Source organism: Fragaria vesca, linkage group LG6 (assembly GCF_000184155.1).
Source record: "Fragaria vesca subsp. vesca linkage group LG6, FraVesHawaii_1.0, whole genome shotgun sequence".
Taxonomy (NCBI): Eukaryota; Viridiplantae; Streptophyta; class Magnoliopsida; order Rosales; family Rosaceae; genus Fragaria; species Fragaria vesca.
The window spans coordinates 14949346-14969748 of record NC_020496.1 but is presented as its reverse complement, the minus strand read 5'-3'; the positions used below and the strand labels follow the sequence as shown (position 1 = coordinate 14969748).

Genomic DNA, 20403 nt, shown 5'->3' with positions numbered 1-20403 from the left:
AAACGAGATCAATTTTTCAAGTTGCAGCGTTAAGATTGTTGGCGCCGAAGGTCTTGACAGTAATTTACTGACTCCTGTAAAGGGTTTTATGTAACCCGAAAAAAAAATAGAGCGAAAAGATATTAGGGTTTTGCCGTAATCGGAATAGCAGTAGAGCCATGGAGGTCCCAATCCTCGGCAGCGATTCACTGAAATGGATCGAGTTCCCTGTCCCTTCTGATGCCGCCTCCGCCTCCGCCGATACTTGCGCCCCTCTCACTCACGACTGCGCTTCTTCCATCGCCATCGGAGACCCTCCCACCTATCTCATATGGAGAATCCACAAGCATCTCCCTCACGCTCTCGAACTACTCGAGCTCTGTGCCAACAAGGAGTTTCCAAAACTCGGTCTGCGAATCACTTTTCCACAAGCGCTTTCTTCCTCGGTTTTCCTCTGCAAAAATGAAATTGATATCGGTTCCAGGAGCCATCCCTATCTGCTTTATGCGCTCACCGTCGCCGGAGTCGCTTACCTTTTGAGGCTCGGAACCGTCTCCAATTATGCCTCCAGCTCTGTTATCAGAGAGGTTAGCTTGCATCCCCATGGACCTATAACGAGTGCGGCGGCGACGCCTACTGGATGTCTTGTTGTAGGCCGCAACGACGGCTCGCTCGCTTGCTTTCAACTTACACTTGACTCCACTGCTCCTGGTATTAGGCTTTCTGGTTGTGTGCCTTTGTAATCTTAGTTTGATGGCATTGATTCGTATACAACTGTTTGAATTGTTGATACTGTGTTGTCCTCCCCTAATTCAAAATGCTTCTTTCCTGCTTTCGAAGGTTTTCTGCAAGAGCTTCGGGATGATCCAGGAATCAGTAGCTTGTGGGGTTTCATGGCAAGGTACGTTCACTCAACTAGGAATTACTTGAAATAACCGGTTTGTGTATACAATTTCCAGTCATCTGTTTATTGATATCTCATGTTTGAAATGTTATAGGTTAATTGACACATGTAGAGATAAATTAGTTGACTGCTCTTGAGAATGAACATCTGAGAGTGCCTGAATGGTAGTTGTGTTGTCTGTCTTAGCATTTTCTGTTAAGTAAGCAAATGAGAATCCCTAAAAACACGACATCACTTTATTCTTTTGCTTTTAACATGTGATTTCCTGGCATATATTGTAACACAACTTCTTAATTTTTATCCTCGGGTAATGATAAATGGTAAATGAAACTTATACTGCAGGGGTAGGATAGTAGGGGCTGTGCAGGACTTGGCTATATCTATGGTTCATGGGAAACCACTTATATTTGTGATTCATACGGATGGGGTGTTACGTGTATGGGATCTCTTATTTCATAGCAGGCTCTTTTCCCATAAGTTGAACGGTCCGACAATGGCAGGCAAGTGCTACCGTTTTCCTCATTCTTTTTGTGATTGTTTTTATGCTGTTCTTCAGTAGTCGCTTGTCATTACCAGCTAATAAAAATAGTAATCTCTCAAACCAAAACTTCTTAGTTTTAATTCTCTTGTGTGGTATTTATTGTACATGAATGAACTTAGCAAAGACTTTAGGCTTGTACATGCAGCACTTTATGCTGAGAAAAACTCAAAAGAATCATGCTAAGGTCAGCAGTTAAATCTTATAGGCATATGTTTAACAGGTTTTAGGGTTTGCAGTGTCCAATGAATGTGTCTACGGTATTCGCTGACCAGTAACATATTAAGAATGGATGGGTTTTGGGGTTGTCTCAAGTTTGGCTTGTGATTATAGTGTTCTGTTTTATAGAGTATTTAGTAACTTAAGGATTGGAAGGTAATGTGAACTTGTATAAAATTAGTCATCTTTATGTGTGTAATCAAGCAAGCAATAATGGGAAATGGCTGCCAGATGTTTTCTGCAAATTATTGTCCGTAGGAATCATAATTTTTTAAAATGGGTAGAATTTTGTGAGACATGATGTTCGTGTCAAGTTCCATATTCATGATTTGTTATGACTTATGATTCTAACAATGAAAAAAGGAAAACTGGTCAGCCTCATATGCAAATGAAGGTCGGTTGTATGAATGAATTTTGGTGATGATACAAATATATGTTGGTTTTCATGTATGGTTTACGGGATTGGCTACCTGTATTGTTTGGGCTGGAATACCACAACCTCTATCTGGTTGATTAACTTTGATACATACAAAACCCTCCACTTGTTTTCTCTATAAATAAAAATTTTATCCACTTGTTTTCGGCAAACAAATTATTGCCAGTTCTGTAGCCATACAAGTCAGGACAAATGATTCTCAAGAAATAGGGAGAAATTTATTAGAAATAGGTCGTCATATGCTTAGTATCATAGCAAAAGGGTGGAAGTCTCTTCCACTGGTAATAGGATCATAATCTCTTCATCATTTCTTTTTCATTTAAGAAAAAGAGAATGAATCCAACAAACATAATAAAGGCTAATTCTTTAGTTGACTTTAAAGTTATAGGTACAAGTAATATATAATGTTAAGAAAAGATACAAGTGATGTATATGTGTGTGTATGTATAAAACATCGGAATCTATTTGACAACATCTGAAATCTATATATGCAATGACTTTCTCATGACCTAAAGGTCTTTTAATGCTTGTTCATAGTTTGTATAGCTTTGTGAGACCATATATCTCCTCAAATTTTCCTTTTGGAAGTTCCATTATCTATGCTCTGCAGCAACAAGAAAATAAAATTTCAATGAACTATAGCATGTATTCACACTTGTGTTCTCCAATTTATCAGAACATTCTTCTTTCCAAAATTGCAAAATGATCCTATCCACACTAGTGTCCTCTTTCAATATGAGAAAGCATTACTTGTATTTTATGATTTTCTAACTTGTATGGTGCAGGAGCTGCATTAGTAAGAGTGTGGGTTGGTCAAGCTGAAAACAATTCGAGCATAATTCCTTTGGCAATCTTGTACAGTGAGAATTTGGTATGGAGACACAATACTACTGCTAAGATTTTAAATTTTCTAACAAAGACAAAATTAGAATGGGTTATGATTTTTTTTTTGTTTTGTTTTGTTGTTTTTTTGTTTATAGTGAGTATTTCTATATATCGCAGTTGGCATATTTAACATTTCTTAAATCTCAGGCTAAGTTTAACAAATAAAGTATAAAAGAAATATGGAGATAAGTCTGCTTGACAAAGAAAAAGCAATATAGATATGTAAATAATTTTTTGTTTTTACACTCAGTATCATTCGCAATTTGTTCACATTATCACATCTTCGTATCATTCGGAACATCCGAAAACAAATACCATTTCCCTGTACAAAGTTGACCTCTCTAGCTTTAACGTTCATAAATTTTTAATGAGATTCTTTTATCAAAATATTATTTGTTATAGTTATCTTTTTGACTGTCGTGGTGATGGCAATTTGTGATTTGATGTTTGGTTTGCTCTGGAAGTGCACATAGATATTAGTTATGATTGTGGCCTATGTTTGGCCTGGTGCTTGTATAAGTGGTGGTGGCTTAGTGTAAAAGTATTCCACTTCTTTGTAAGTTCTTGCAATTCATTTTCTCCTTAAGCACCACATTACACAAGAGACTGCATTCCAATATGATGTCTGAATGAGGCATGGCATGTATGTGCAAGTCCTATTACTTCCCATCTAGGGACCATTAGGGCAGCTGCCCAGTAAGTACTAGAGAATGCAAAGAAGGTGGTTCTCTTTCTCTTCCCATCCAAGATTGTATTCCGGTACGTCCACAGAAGAGGAATTCTGAAAAGGAGAGACATTTCCAAACCAGAAAGCAAATAATTCATTTTTTTTCCGAACCCGTACTACACGAATGAGTTCTAATCAAGTGAGCTTAGTTCCTGGTGGGTAGTAGGGTATATCCACCCCCAGCTCTGGAAAGCTATCCTATATATATATAATTAGAAGTGTGTGTATCCCATAACTAACTCTCCAAGTTTTGCAACCCCAGATTGCGCCAATTCATATACTTTTAATTTTACACAGATTTCCTGAGTTGACTTTTAGGGTCAAAACTGCCTCAAAGCAACACACAGCAGAAACAATGGCAGATCACAAATGCATCCGTATAAGATGAAAGTGGCAGTAGCTAAGAACTAGTGAAAGTTTATCATTTTCATACTAAACCATGGTTCATTTTTAAACTGCATATAGAAATCAGTTATATTCCTCTAGCATGACTTGATGTTTCTTCTATATGCATTCAGTTAAACAAGCCTGATATTATATTTGCATTTCTGCTTTTGTTTGATTTCATGAAGGAAATTAACTCAGACACCATCTACGTATATAGCCTCCATTGTAATGTGGGAGACAGAATTGTTTTATTGATGGAACCTTTAGAACAAATTATTCCTATTGAGGAGGTAATTTTTTTTGTTTATTTAATCTTTGGGTTTCTTAAGTTTTGTGTCCTTGTGACCTCTTATACCAAATGTGTTATCGATTTGCTTTTTCCATAGGATGGATGGATTGATGTCAAACTTATTTCCAACAAGATATGCATATTGAAAAATAATGGTCTGGTGCTTCATGACTTGCTGCATAAGAATGTCAACACGTAAGTCTATTCACTCCTATTAATTTTTAATTGACTGTGGTTTAACCATATTGTTAGTTTCCTTCTAAGTGTCTTAATCTCAACCCTTAGGTGACCATGAATATCTTGGTCATGATGAGGACATCATAGTCAAACCTTTCAAGGTTTATGAGCGAAACAAATGGAAGGAGAAAGCACCTGATCATTCAAGATAATTTTTACACCTGGGAGGGTAACAAAGTCTGATGCCTGAAGTCTCTAAGCTGTTTGTGTCTTTTCATATTTCCATTTCAGTTTAGAAGTCTTAAGGTCTCTTTAAGTTGGTCTTAAATGCGTCAGTTTCAAGAGAGGGTCCTAATGAGTCTTTAATGCTTCAGTTTTAGAAGAGTCTTTAAGAGTCTTTAGTGCAGTCCATTTGAGCTACCAGCTCAAGTATAAATAAGTGTAAGGACTACCTAGGTATGCTATGTTATGTTATATGAATAAAAATTATCAGAGTGTTTCTGAGTTTTCCTGTGATGGGATTGGCGTGAAGCCTAGTTTGGGTGAGAGGCCTAAATTTTGGTGAGAAACCAGGGAGTGATTCCCAAATCCAAGTGTTTTGTGTGTGTTTAAAGCCCCAAGCTTTAGAGCTTGTTGATCCTGGTATCTAAGCAGTAGGTCTGCTGCATCAGGTCAACAGGTGACTGCGAACACCACTGATTATGGGTATCTTTTTATCAGGAATTCTTAAAATTGTGTTTGGGTCCACTATACAGTGTACATGACTATTTTAAATTTAGATGAGTGCTCTGATCCTTAGTTGCATTTGTATTTGTAGGGTTGATGCCGTTTGTTATGCTTTGCAAGAGGACTTTGTTGCAGATCAACTCTTTCAAAGTTCTGAACATTCTTCAGACAACCTTCTTTTGATAACTCATTCAGTATTTTCATCTTCAAAGGTATGCTGTCTTATATTGTTTAGTTGTAGACTAGCATCCTATTTCCTTGAAAATCTGATTCCTGTTTGAGAATCTCTGATTTGCCCTGCTTGAAATTCTGGTTTACGTGTATAAATGATTTTGAGCTTGTTTGCAAGTATTGACTCACTGAGATGGTTAGGCTAGAATGCGGGTCATTATCAATTAAATAATTATGGCTCCAATTAGGACAATCTACATAATCAGAGAGGAAGACATTTTGCAGACAACTGTTATTCTTTCCTACTTTTGCATATCTAATATAATTTTGGATAACTTCAGATAGAATTTATGATGACTACACAGAAATTTGGGATTAAGGCTGTAACAGTATTAGGGGGTTGAATCTAAACATATATAGATATAGGTGTATTTATATATGTATGTATATGTAAAATAAACAATTGTGAGCTTTTGTAAAATGCATGCTTCATCCAAGCAAGATGTTACTAGATGTTAAAATTGTTGCTTACAATGCTTTGCTTGATGCGACTTTGTACAGGATCATATTCTACCGGTTGTATCTTCTATTTTCTTACGTAGGCTGCTTCTTCCTGGCATTCATCATAATGCTGCTTTGCGCACAACTTTGTTGGATTATAATAGGCACTGGACCGAGTCAGATTTCCACTCCTTAACTGCTGATGGGTTGAAAAAAGAAATCCTTTCCCTGATTGAAGATGAGGTTTTCCTAGTGATTTGACTTTTCTTTCTCATTCACATGCACATGCACATATTGGAGGGAAGGAATCACTTGGATTTAGTAACCAACTGATAAACTTTTTATATTGTGATAGGGTCTGACTGGTAATCCATCGTCAATATTTTGCTGCTGGAAAAATTTTTGTGCTTGCTATTTCCAAAACTGGTGCAAGAGCAATGCACCATGTGGCTTGCTTGTTGATTCCTCAACCGGCACTGTTGGTTTAATTAGAAAGAGTTCAGTATCTCTTTTTCGTTCTTTGGAGGATATTGAGCGGGTTAATGATGGTATCTCACTGTCCTTCGTATGAAGTAGAGTTAATTTTTGTCTGTTTTTTCAGAAATATAATTTCTTGTTTAATAGTTTGTCCACTCTTTTTTTAGATATGGTTTCTCATATCCAAATTCATGCTTGATAGGCTCTTTGGATGAGCTTGGCAATTCTCCAAGCTTTGGGTTGGATTCATTTGGTGAGGCTCTTGATTGTGAGATACTTGCTGAAATGCTGAGATGTGTCATTAACGTTAGCCAGCAATTGGGAAAAACAGCTTCTGCTATATATTATGAATCACTCATTAGAACACCACCAGTTATCTCACCTGAAGAAATTGTTCCACGTCTATTGAAGGTATTAGAAACTGGAATTAGTTCAACAGCAGCAATGCTTCATATATCGGATCTTGGAACTGATGTTGCCTGGGAGAAAAATCTAGCAGATCACAAAAATTTGAGGAAATTTTCTATCGACATGATGTTGTCTCTTCATGCTTTGCTCGAGAAATTTGGCACATGGAGCCGTATTTTGAGTGTGATTGAGAACTATCTAAAGTATCTCGTACCTCGGAAAATTACACAAAACTATGATGCTGAAGTAGCATTGGATATCAATGCCTCCATCTTGGTCCAGGCTACATCTCAAGTTGCAAAGGTTATGTTTGAGTCTGCACTGGATATTCATCTGTTTCTAAGCTATCTAGTGAGCATAAGTGGGCAGGTGAGTTCTTTCTTTAATCTTTTGTCTTGTTAAGTTTCTAAGATTCTTTTTGGCTTCGCAAGCGGTTACTGGATTTGGTATTGGTGGTGAATGAGTGTTGGAAGAGTATTTTATGAGAAAAGATAAAGGTTTCAATAACTATAATTTATAAGATTATAGCACTCCCAATTTAATAGAATATAATGAAAGGTCAATCCAGTAAACTTCTGATATATTTGATTATCCCTTTTCTTTTTGCATGCAGATCAATATGCTGCTTGATGATATATCCAAAATACAACTCATGTTGGTTCCCATGATTCAAGAAATCATTTATGAGTGGCTTCTCTTACATTTCTTTGCCACCACACCTTCTGAATCAGCTTCAATTGAAGATTTCAGCTCTCAACTTTCATTGTTACAAATTGGTGTGTTAATGCTAGTGCTGGATCCTGGATCCTTTATGAGCTTTTAGCTAGTGTTACAAACTCTATTGGTTCCCTGATGATTATCCTATTTTTATGGTTCAGGTAGCAACACAGGCAGAAGATCATGGAATGAGAAGCTTGGGAAGTGTGACTTCACTCTGGCTTTTATATTCTTACTCAATGTTAGAAGTTCTGACAAAGACCAGAGCCCCTTTTCTCCAAGAAGCATACCAAATGTTCAGGACATAATTGATTCAATACGAGAATTTGCTAGCTGGACCATGTGGGGCCAGAATGGGGAACCTCTTACTCCCCTGAGGCGTGCAGCGGATCTTGCATTGATTCTGCTTAGGCACAAGCAGTATGATGCTGTTGAGGTTATTTCTCTACATATAGCTTCCTCTAATAGCTGGGCTTTTATGTTCACAAATGCTTTGTTGAACTATGTCCTTACTTCAACTATTGTTTATGTTTTGCATAAAGCGCCTACTCACTATTGTGGAGGCACATTTACAAAAGGAGAAGACTTCTCACGGTATTCAAGCTACAGATGGCGAATGGTGCATACTTCATCATCTTTTAGGATGCTGCTTCCTTGCTCAGGCACATCGTGGATTAAACGGGGTCCTGAAAGAGAAGAAAGTTCATGAAGCTGTTCTTTGTTTCTTCAGGTATTACTTTCTCTGTTCTCTATGTATTATATATTACCTCCCCAAGCGTTACCTCTTTTTTATTTTTTTTTATTTTTTATTTTTGAATAAAAGTTACCTCTTAAAGTGCTTTGGAATTTTTAAAAAAAAAAAGTTGAAAAAGCATTTATTGATCAGATCATAAAAAAGCATTATACAACAAAGAGTTATTTTATTTTGGCCTTGATTATATTCCTCATGTCACCCACCTCTTGCGTATATTGCAGTGAATTTTCATATTTGCACTGACTCATCAAATTTACTGAGAAAATCTTATTTAGAAAATAATAAAGGCAAACATTGGGCTATTGTTGGGATGCGGTCATATTGTTATTGGCATTGTTTGGACTTAGCATATAAAGCATTTCGTATTAATGGAGTAGGAAGCATCAACACACATATTTTATTTTTTTAATTTTTTTTTTCCTGTTTTAGGGCCCTTCAGCCCCTTTTATTAAATCTCTGCATATAAAATATGGAAGAAAATGTTATCAACTACCAGTCCAGTTCCTATCCTCAGAACATTTCGTGGATATCCGATGAGCTGAAAGAGAAATCCATGACTTTAGAACGTCATATAGAGAGCTGCTTGGTTTAGGGTTTAGGGTTTCATGGATATTCGTAGGGCATTTAAACTATTCTACAGCTTTCTCCTATTCTATTTCCCATTATTTGAAGATATAATATAAAAGAAAAAGCTTTTAGTCTCTAATTTGCTCAACAACTCTACTCTTGATCATAGTAAGAATGAAAAAGTACATTATTAAACCAGAAAATTGGGAAAGTAATGTGCATGCAAAGGAAATCACGAAGGTTTTATTAGAATAATCACGCCTAATGCTGTGAATTTGCTCCTGGGATTATTAAAGTTCCAGTTTTCAAATGCATGAAAACGTATATTGTGATTTATCTTTTCAGAGCTGCATCTGGAAAAGAAGCAGCTCAGGCTTTACAAAGCTTGCCTCAGGAAGTGGGGTTGCCACATCTTGGTATCGGTGAGTTTATTACCTCTATGCATTGAACAATAATTTTATTATTAAGAGTTCTGTTTTTTTTCTTTTTTTTTCCCTATTTCCTTTGCCTTACCTTTCTCTGGTTCAGATGGTAGCGTATCAGATGCTGCATGGAGGCTGCATTACTATCAGTGGGCAATGCAGATATTTGAGCAATATAGTATTAGTGATGGTGCATGTCAGTTTGCCCTTGCTGCACTTGAGCAAGTTGAGGAGGCTGACAGTGCAAACAATGAGTCTCACGGCAGAGCTCCACATAATGAATCAGTATCTACCATTAAAGGAAGACTTTGGGCACATGTTTGCAAGTTTACTTTAGATCTGAATCTGTTTTATGATGCATATTGTGCAATAATTTCAAATCCAGATGAGGAGAGCAAGTACATCTGGTTGAGGCGTCTTATAATCGTTCTTTATGAACGTCGTGCCATAAAGGTTTCCGATCACATTTTGAATTAATCATTGTTTGCTTTCAACCATTTTTTATTTTCTTTGAGGGATTGCGGCAGCTGGTTTCTATTTCCACTTGAGCTTGTAATGTATTACTGGCTATTTCTTATCTAATTTTTTTTTCTATTGTCATTGATGGCAGATTCTTTGTGGTGGTCAGCTACCGTTCATTGGTCTTACAGAGAAGGTAGAACAAGAGCTTTCTTGGAAGGTATGACTTAATAATTGCTGTTGGGTATTGTGTTTTTTGTGCTTTTTTTCCCCTTACTTTTTGCTGTCCTGGTGTTCATTTTCTTTCTTTTGCTCAAATATGCAGGCAGAGCGGTCAGATATTTTAGCAAAGCCAAACTTATATAAGTTGCTTTATGCATTTGAAATGCATCAGCATAACTGGCGAAAAGCAGCAAGCTACATGTACCTTTATTCTGCCCGTTTGAGAACTGAAACATCTCTCAAAGGTTACAAGCAATTGTGGCGAGCACTGAAAGAAATCCAGAATGGGCTCTCTGCTGCTATCAACGCACTTTATCTTGTTCTTCCTGCATATGCTTGGATTGATCCTTTGCTTGAGAGAAATGCTCTTCACAACGAGCAGTATCCGAGTAAAAAGGCTAGAATAACAATTGAAGACCAGTGTAAGTGATGGAACCGCCAAGAAATTTTATTTTTATTTTTATTATCTTCAGATCATGATTACCATGCATATTTTCATAAACTATATACCCATAGTTCTGATCCTCAATTTTCTGAGGAAAAGGTTAAATGCTCATCAACTGTTGGTTCAAAATTCGATGGCTGATATTGAAAAAACAAGTTACTACTATTCTATATTATTCTTTGTATGGAATTTGGCCCTCACCAGTACATATTATTTTTTGAGAAGAGATAATGAATATGCACAAGATAGGAGACATGAATGTACATATACAGACACAAGCTGCACAATTCGAAGGATCCCTTACTGGAAGGCTCTTTACATTTATGTGTGTATTTTTTAATATATAGATTCCTTGTATATAACTTTGTAATCCAGTGCTTTCTTTTTGTTTTGTATTGCAGCAGCAAGCAATGATGTTGATCCCCAAAGTTGGAAATCTTATATAGATATTCAGAAAATTGAGAATGAGTATGTGCTAACTTCAGCAGAATATCTGCTGTCATTGGCACATGTCAAATGGACAAATACAGGTAATTGTGCTGTGCTGATTAAGTTATATACTTTTTAAGCAATCAACATCATAATCCCCACTTTCTGGGTGATTATATCATATATATACCTACTTGGGGAAAAAAGAAAAAGGAGAAGTCTGAGTCATTTCCTTTCCTAGTCTCTCCCTAGTCTGTGTTTTTCCATCCTGCTATAAAAGCATTAGAGATGGAAAAATAGAGAACAGATATGTGACTACCTCCTTGAGGACCGACTAGTGATCTAAATAGTCAAAAACTCTCTGGAAATCTTCCAAACCTCTTCATAGCTTTTGTCTTGAAGGTCTTGAAGAGTAACTGAGTCACAACTGCAACTTCATGAACAAGATCGAAAGCCCTGTTATAGAAACTATCCCTTAATATTATGTAAGTTTGGGTATGGTTTGATGGACTGATAGTAGTCATGTCCTCATCTGTTTACATAAGTATAATAACACCGTCACTAGTAACCCAAGAGAAAAAAAAATGCCACTGTTAAGAACTAGCGATCATAGATTATTCATCACATGGTAAGCAGCTATCATGAATTGTCTTTGAAAATATCATATTCTAACTCATAACCCTAGGAGGAAAAAAGACAGCAAAGAACAGCTTTTTTTACAAGCCCTCCTAGGTATGATACTCATTTCTTTCCTTTGAGAGCCAATACGTCCCACCTTTCTGAGCATTTTGATGTCTACATCTCATGGTTCGGTTGGAAATGTTTGCTTTGCCTTCTTTATTCACTTTCTATTGTTTTGATTATGTTATGTTCCTTTCTTTACAATCAGGAACCCAGAAAGCACAATTAGAGTTGGTTGATCTCTTGATCGAGACAAATCTATATGATATGGCATTTACAGTTCTCTTAAGATTCTTCAAAGGTTCAGAATTAAAGAGGTACATATGTGTATATTATTTACTATTACATGTTTTTTCCTTTATAAGCATTCAATGTAACCCCGATGTTGGCTTTTTCAGGGGATTGGAAAGAGTTTTCTCTGCTATGTCACTAAAATGCTTTCCACATATAGTTGATTCTTCAAGGGTTGGGTAAGATAATTCTTTTCCATACCAAGACAAGCAATTGGCTTCCAATACTTTTAATTTTTGCTCAGTTAGGTTACTTTGTTTTACAGCTTGGCTACATAATTCTTAAAACTGACACTAAATGTTGCAATTCATAACTTTCAGGGATGATCCCACAACACAGGGTCTTCTGTTGACTTCTTCAAAGGATGAAGTGATTGTTCATGGTTCACCTGAAGTACATTCATCAAATCAACAACCCAACGGAATTAGTCAATGGGGAACTCTCGAGCTTTATCTTGTGCGTATCTTCTATCTTTCTTCTTCTCCATGTTTAGTTCATTAGAGAAAAAATTATATCTCAAAATTTGTTTCTTAAATGGGTTATAAGACAATATGTTGTTGATCATGGACCGGCCAAGTTTTGCTCTTGGATAGTTGCAAAAAAAAAGAAAAAAAAACAAACGGAACTGTGATTTTGATTTTAATCCATAGTAGAACTTTGTTCTTTGTTTTTATTTGGGGTGTGATCAGCTTCCAAAATTTAAGTGTTTTGGTATCTGTATTTGATTAGAGGTGTACAATGTTTATACTTTTATACCCACTTAGGTTGTGAACTTACATTATTCTCAATACAATGTAGGTGAAAGGTTGTTGTCTTTTTCCTTTATCAAATTAGTCATATAAATATATTTAATGAATTCGGGACAATCTGTGGATATCTTTTTCCTTTATCAAATTAGTCAAAGAAATATTTTTTAATGAAATCGGGACAATGTATGGATATTCCACATTACAGGCCACAATGTGTTTTGTTCATTCTTCATGTTTTCAATGTTCTCTCTCTTTGCCTATATGTAATTTTCTTCGTATTTTTAAATTGTTTTACATTCACAATATACAGGACCGATATAAAGTGTTCCATGCCCGTCTACCATTTGTTGTTGCCGAAACTCTTCTTCGTACAGATTCTCAAATCGAACTGCCCCTTTGGTTGGTTAAATTATTCAAGGTAACTCTTTAGGCTGCACCGGACCAAAACGAAACTCTCTGTATGCTGTTTATGCAGAGTACATTGATTTCCAATTCACTATGTTTTAATATTCTTTCTTAATGGGATAGCCTCAAAAGACACAGTCTCTTAACGTGATAGCCTGATGACATGCACTGACTGTTAACAGGATGGCAGGAGGGAAAGGACATTGGGGATGACTGGCCAAGAATCAAATCCGGCGTTATTGTTTCAACTTTATGTTAATTATGGCCGATATAGAGAAGCTACGAATCTGTTGCTTGAGTACATAGGGTCTGTTGCATCCATGGTAAAGTCCATCCTTTTTCTATCTAAAGCTTCTGAATTCTTGCTCAGCTGATATTATCTGGACCTATGTTATACCATTATTTTTGTGTTTGTTGCAAATTGCAATATGAATATGTAACTTGATCAAAGTGACACACAAACACTACGGTTTGCTTTCATGTAGTTTATATTGCTTTTAGAATAGGATATTTATGGCCATGGTTATTTGATTTTAAGATATCAGAAGATTTATCGTACATCGGTAAAGAGTTTTCAATAGCTCACCGAAGTGCATTCTCAGAAGAAAAAAAAAAAGAAGGATAGCTCACGAAGTGGTAGAAAATGGTATCTTGAATCCCACCAGTTAATTAACCATATTCACTTATGCTGAATAGGTATATCATTCCTGTCGGTCGTTTAACTTGTTATGTTCCATTAACAGAGACGGGTCAACATCATGAATCGTAAAAGACCATTTGGAGTCTGGTTTCCATATACAACAATTCAGCGCCTCTGGTGCCAACTTGAGGAAATGATAAATTCAGGTCACATGGTGGATCAATGTAAGCACCTCAAAGATTTGCTACACGGAGCTTTGCTGAAACATCTCCAACTGGTAATCTATATTTTCTCAATCTACAGCTACTCGAGCAATGGACATTTAGTATTGTCTCCATGTAGGTAATGTCCAATATCTTTCATCTTTTGTTTTCAGGTAAAGGTGGACTCGGAAGATGCACTTAGTTGAGTTATTTCAGAAAATAAGATGGAAACACTTTCAATGCCAATCTTGAAGATTCGCATCATCTGCTGTAAAGATATGCAGCAGATACAACCTGGCAAGACTATAACAAGGCAGTAGTGGGTCTCCTCCTTACAAATTACGAACTGCCTGACGCCTAGTACTCATCAGAGTGAGTAACTGAAGGGAGCCTACCTCGCTACGGCTGAGAAGAACTGATAACAGATTGGCTTTTACTGTTTCAGCAAATTGTTAGCTATTGAATTCTCACAAGAAAATCGGAAAAGATGGTGTTGATAACCAAGATGAGCTTTTTTTATTAGACGGCAGGAAACCCACCTTTCTGAGTTTTTTGTTGGTGATAGAAAACTCAGATTGGTCACTATGGAAAGTGATTGACATCTCCTATCTGCGTGTATTAACTACAGATGGGGAAAATATATAACATCATGATATTATACTGGAGCTTGCTATTTGCTAGAAGTTAAGCTTATACTGGTAACAAGCACTTTCTATGTAGAATGAAAGTTGATACAAATCCGTTGATCAATCTACGAAGTACAAACCCGCAACCAGTGCTTGGTTTTCTTTTTAAAAGATTTTGTTTGTTTTGTTTTATTATTAATGTATGATGTCTATTTTTCGGGGAGTTTTAGCCGCGATCAGCGAAGGACCGAAATGAATGGTGACAATTTCGTTATCAAGGTTTGCTGTAGTTTCTGATGTTGAAACGGTTTTGTTTAACGTGTATTGAATGGAAATTAATATAAGGTATAGAATTATGATGTAGACAAACATTAATATGATGTGGTACACTCGTTTGCTTTGCAACTTTGCATGCGCTGTTAGCTAGCTTCTAAAAATCAGCTCATTCTTTGTGCATGTAATACAGTGCAACTCAGGAAACTAACCTGCGAGAATGCAGCATACGTGAACACCTCTCTCTCTCTCTCTCTCTCTCTCTCTCTCTCTCTGATGGATCTCAATAATAATGAGCCTCGATATGCATGCCTGTAGAATTCAATGAAGGTGGTTGTGGAGAATTTGACAGGAACTCTCTTCCATGTCCAAGTCGAAAACAATGCAACGGTTTCTGATCTCAAGAGGGAAATCGAAACCCAGCAGAAGCTCCCTTATGACCGGCTCATCTTGATTCTTCATGTTGATCATCATCGTAGCTATACCATCAACGACAATGGTGATGGGGTTTCCCTTGTTGATTATGGAGTCCGAGACGGCTCCCACATCTATATCTTCTTCAATCCTCTTGATAACCATGCCTCACCCTTTGGTGCTTAACTGCAGGCCCTGCTTCTCTCTTGCCATATATTCCTAGTTAGCTAACCGCTACGTACTACCTCCAATGAAAAATTAATACAAGGAAGAAGAAGAAGAAGAAAATATATTAAAACATAGCAGTAATCTGATCTACATATAATTTTCTTTTCTTTTTTGCTCTCCAGATCTTGTGGTGGCCACTGCTGGCCACCTTTGTTCTGCATTTCAGGCTAGTAATAAGAATCAGATATGAGAAGCATATATTACATAAAATAAAAATTTCCGAACCCAAAAAAAAATTAAATAAATAAAAAATAAGATTCCCTTTTAGTGATTTTTGCAAGGAAGCCAAGGATACAAAGAATTTTTCTACCTAAAACCCCTAATGCAACCAGATCCGACGATCAAAAGGAGGGCTTCTGTAACATGATGAGGAAGAGAATCCCATATGGCCATATTCGTGTTAGGCATACTCATGACAATGCTTGTGCCCGGCCTGTCTTGATCTTAATATATTAGTGAGTTCATCCTCCCTTCTTAGAAACAGATGCACAGAATTGGATGAGCTAGCAGTTCTTCGATCTGCTAACATTTACATACTAAGCTTTATTCTAAAAATTACAATTAATTTTGTAGTGATAGTCGGCACTGATCAGGATGTTGAAGTGTTTTTATTTTGTCACCATTTACTTGACATGAAATTTAATCCTTATTAGCTATGCTATATATGCATTTCTTCATATAGAAACTAGTTGAAGTAATCTGAATTGCCAGCTATAGGACTAAGTTTAATCCTTCTAGCACTAGCTTATGATATTGATAAATATCAACCACGACAAACAGTCCCTTTGAAGACATATAAGAAATCCCCATCATCAACACCATGCCATTTGAGGCTGCAATTTTCACGCATGATCCTCTGCTTGTGTATGAACAAGTAGTCATCAAGTGGGAGAACTTTTCCTCTCAAAAGTAATTCCTTCAGCTCATTAACCGTGCTCGAGTCCTTCATTTCCACAGGAATCCTCGCCGAGTTAAGTAAACTCGACGAAGTTTGCACCACTAGACTCAACCTTTTGGAGGGAGGGTCATCCTTTACACGACTCATCGACTTGAGGAACACAACTATTTCAGAAAACTCGTGTATACCATACTCACTTAAATGGCGAAAATCTTCTTCTAGCTCGGTTCCACAAAAGAAGAGTGACATTCTTTTGATAGGGGTGCCATCCATGATGTGTATTTTCTCTTTGAGGCTGCGCACCGTTTCGGTCCTGTCAACCTCTATGTGGAGCTGTCTAGCTGAAAACTTGATGATAATCTGAATTTTACCTGAATGGTTGAAGTTTGGGGGTGCCATCCAATATCTGATGGTGAGGTCAAGTTTGGTACCTTCAGTGACAATCGGGTAATCTTCCATGTCTAATCCATCTAGTAACTCCAAGCCACAGACTGCAAGTGTTTGTGAAGCGACTGGGACACCCAAGAGTTGTTCTATCTTGGTTTTGATTTCGACAACAGATTCTTTGAGACCTACTTCTATGGCGACTTTCTGATCCCATGATCCGACAATAACCCTCATAATGGTACGTAGTTTCTAAGAAATATTTCAAATCTCTGCAGCTTCTGACTAGCTATTAGTGGAACCCTTTTAAATTTCAGCTAGAACTCAGAAATAAAATTATGATTTTAGTTTCATTTCAAAGGAATGAGTACGTATTTCTGAAGTCCCTTCATTCTGCAGGCATATCATACAAAAATGCTAATTCATTCAGGAGGCATTCTTAGTTATAATCATACATGACTATACAAGTTTCACTGTTTCACGCTAGTAACGTGCATGCTCAAGTTAACTGTTTTAATTAGTCCCTGTGCTTTAATTCTCAGACATGCATGATTTTGTAGCTTTGAAATTTTGAATCACATGTTTTTTATTTATTTTGAAACTTGAATAATGTATTTTTTTTTTGAATAATTGATTAATGTACTTCTATATACCAGATAAGATGGGCAAAAAATAAATTAAAAAAGAGGATAAGAAACAATGCCAGGACAATAAACCCAAGTAAATCACTTTTTCCGATCGAGTACTAAGCTCTAGTATTAGATAAGAACTGAAAAAATAAAATGAAATGAAAGTCTCATAATTAAGCATTAGGCCAGGAAGTGACACTTCTCATCGCGTTATGCCGTTCCTAGTGAATTTTAAGCTTGCTGGTCTGCTTAATTTGCTAACTTACGGTGTTAGGGCTAGGGTTTTTGGACACGCATGGTCCTTGACACTTAGTGTGCTTATTATGAACACAATGGTTTGTTATAATATGAAAAATGTACGTGGAGGGTGTTACAAGTAGATTGAAACACTACAAACCGGAGTGTTTAAACTGCTACTTATAAACTACCTAGCTTCCTCACATCGATCAGTCTTAGTTCAGTTTTTACGTACGTGATCAAAGTTAAAATATAGGAAATTTAAGCAAGTGGTTTTGTTGAGTACATGATCAAAGTTAAAAAGTGATCATTCCTTCAAGGACGTAGTTAATCAGGGCAGTTACGTGAAGTAAGATTGTGGAGTTGGTTTAACCGTTTAACCTTCATCTTCCTTCTAGAGCATTAGTAGCACGTTTGCATTGGTACGGGAGATTAGAAGGGACTGGACTGCTTGCATAACAAAATAGGGCGTGTCCCGTGTTCGGCTGAAACACAGACTATATTTAATGACCATATGCAGTCCGAAAACGCCTGACGCATCGTCTTACATAGAAACCCCAAAATTGTTGGGATTCTGGAAGCCTTAATCATGCTTCGCTCTCGTTCGCCCTCACTCAATTCTATCTTTTCGATAGGGCTGGGCATTTAACCGAATGTGTGTAAAAAACTAACCGAACCGAACCGAACCGAACTGAACCGGTTTAAATCTGATTGGATCCGGTTCAAGCTCTTAAACAAACTGAAAATAACTGAATCGACCCGAATTATATAATGTGTAAATATATATAATTTATATACCTGAAAAATTATTATTATTGGTTGATTACATCTCTACTTACAGTGTACTCTCCCACACTTAATCTCCATATATAAGACAATTTCTTATTCAACTCATTTCTTGAAAAAATCTGTTAGTGTAGAAAAGATTGGGAGTGCATCGGATTGCTTGTTGTACTTTGAGTTTATATTTTTCGTTAATAAAAAAATATGTTACTCAAGTCAAAAACTTAGAGTTTAACTTTACAGTGAGATAGTAGATGGACCAAAAGTTTTTCAATTATGGACTAAAGCCCGAACCGATCCGAAAATTTGGATGGGCCGAATATTCGGGTTAAAAGTTTTAAAATCCGGATTTGGTTGGAAAAAACCTTAAACCGAATAATTCGGATTGGTTTTGGTTTTGTCCTAAAACCAACTTCGATCTCATATTCTGCTTTTGTTCAAGTTCAATTTTTGGATGTTTCTGAGTGGGTTCTTCTCAGTTCAAGTGTTCAATAACGGATTGGGTTAGAATTGATCAATTCATCATCTCTCTCTTTTCTCTGTTTGCATAACCCAATTTATCTAGCTCATGATCGTTTTGTGCTCTATCATGATCTAAATGATAAATAACAAGATCGATCCATTCATTCATTAAAAACTCTCAAATTTTCAGTCATTGTTTTTTGTTCGCGTTTGATTTGGTTTTGTTGTGAGGTGGGTGTTGGGTTGATGAAAATAAATGATGAGCTCAAAAGCATTTGTCTAATACCCACTTCTTAATTCTTTTCTTTGTTTTGATTTCATGATTTTTGGATCAATTTCAGAATTGAGGAACAGACATGGGGAATATTGTTTTAAAGTCTAATGTTTGAACATCAACCTCAAACGATGATATTGCTTGATGGATCTTTGGCTTTTTGTAGGTAGTTTTGCAGGTTGTTCTTGGTGTGAGTTTTAATTATAGTCCTAAGGGCTCCAAACATGGGTCAAGGCATCCATAATACAAGCTGTGCTTCTGTAGTATAGGATTGTGAAAGAAATTAAGCAGGGGTAACACAATCCCCCGTACCAAATGTGCACTAGGTGTGTACGTGAGATCCTTTTAAAATGACATTTGGTAGTGTTTTCATTTCTTTCTTTTTTGATCGGGGTAGTGTTTTCATTTCTGTTTTTTACTTTAGAAAATGAAAATGGGGGTGAAAATGAGTTTGAACACCTATTTCTCCCTTGGAAAAAAAAAATACAGTAGAACATCGATAATTTAATACTCAATTAATTAATAATCTCATTAAAATAATGATTTTTCCCGGTTTCCGAGTTGGGAACAACGTGCTAAATTAATAATTCTTTAAATTTATAAGATAATACAAATACGAGAATTCACATAGACCCCAATGAATATATAAATAAATAATTCTTAATACATAAAATTAATTTTTCATTTATGAATTGTGACTTGTTTTTCCTTAAAAATTAAGGTCACATTGATCGCTTGATCATATTTGATATCGTCCCTTGACTCACTTACAAGTCTAATATATTTTTTTTAAACCCATTATGCAAATTTTTCTTAGTGCTACTTGGATTATCTTTATTGTACTAGCACAATGCTTTACACATTTCATCATTCATCTCGATTTTTTTTTTACTCATTTGAGATGATACGCCGTGTGTGACTACGGTTAAATAATGTTTTGTTTATTTAATGTTCATCAAATGAACTAATTTTGTACTTCGAACTAACATAGTACGTTGAATAATATTGTACATCGAATAAAGTAGCATATGAATAATATATACGTAATAAATTTGGTAATATAGACATTGAACAATGTACAACAATATTATTTTTGTTGAAAAAAAATAAAAAGTCATATTTAAGAAATCAAATAATATTTGATAAATTAATAAGTTATTAAATAATTGATAAATTAATAATTTATCGATTAATACCTCCAAATTAATAAATTTTACTGGTCTCAACGTTATTAATTTATAGTGGTTTTACTGTAAATTAAAACTTTATAGTGGTTTTACTGTAAAGAAAAGAGTAGAGTAATAAAAAACTCAATCAACGTACCACAAAGCAGTATATATCCCGGTGTGAAATACAGACGGTGATATTGAAATGAGCCAAAGTACAG

At 36.0% G+C, this 20403-nt stretch overlaps 2 protein-coding genes across 2 annotated transcripts; one reads left to right on the top strand and one right to left on the bottom strand.

Annotated features, from left to right (window-relative positions):
* Positions 1-158: 158 nt before the first annotated feature.
* LOC101290792 lies at positions 159-14793 on the top strand. The gene is made up of 25 exons (XM_004305373.1): positions 159-690; positions 820-880; positions 1226-1383; positions 2862-2947; positions 4261-4365; positions 4462-4559; positions 5359-5479; positions 6000-6182; positions 6295-6487; positions 6619-7193; positions 7438-7600; positions 7703-7977; positions 8084-8271; positions 9208-9284; positions 9391-9737; positions 9895-9963; positions 10069-10387; positions 10812-10940; positions 11729-11837; positions 11919-11990; positions 12132-12267; positions 12685-12978; positions 13148-13288; positions 13709-13882; positions 13982-14793. Exons 1-25 carry the CDS (start codon positions 159-161, stop codon positions 14012-14014), a joined length of 4638 nt encoding a protein of 1545 aa, XP_004305421.1. The 3' UTR covers positions 14015-14793.
* Positions 14794-16112: 1319 nt separating this feature from the next.
* Positions 16113-16868, bottom strand: LOC101315263. Its single transcript, XM_004305372.1, has one exon. The coding sequence runs from the start codon at positions 16866-16868 to the stop codon at positions 16113-16115; it is 756 nt and encodes a 251-aa protein (XP_004305420.1).
* Positions 16869-20403: the final 3535 nt, after the last annotated feature.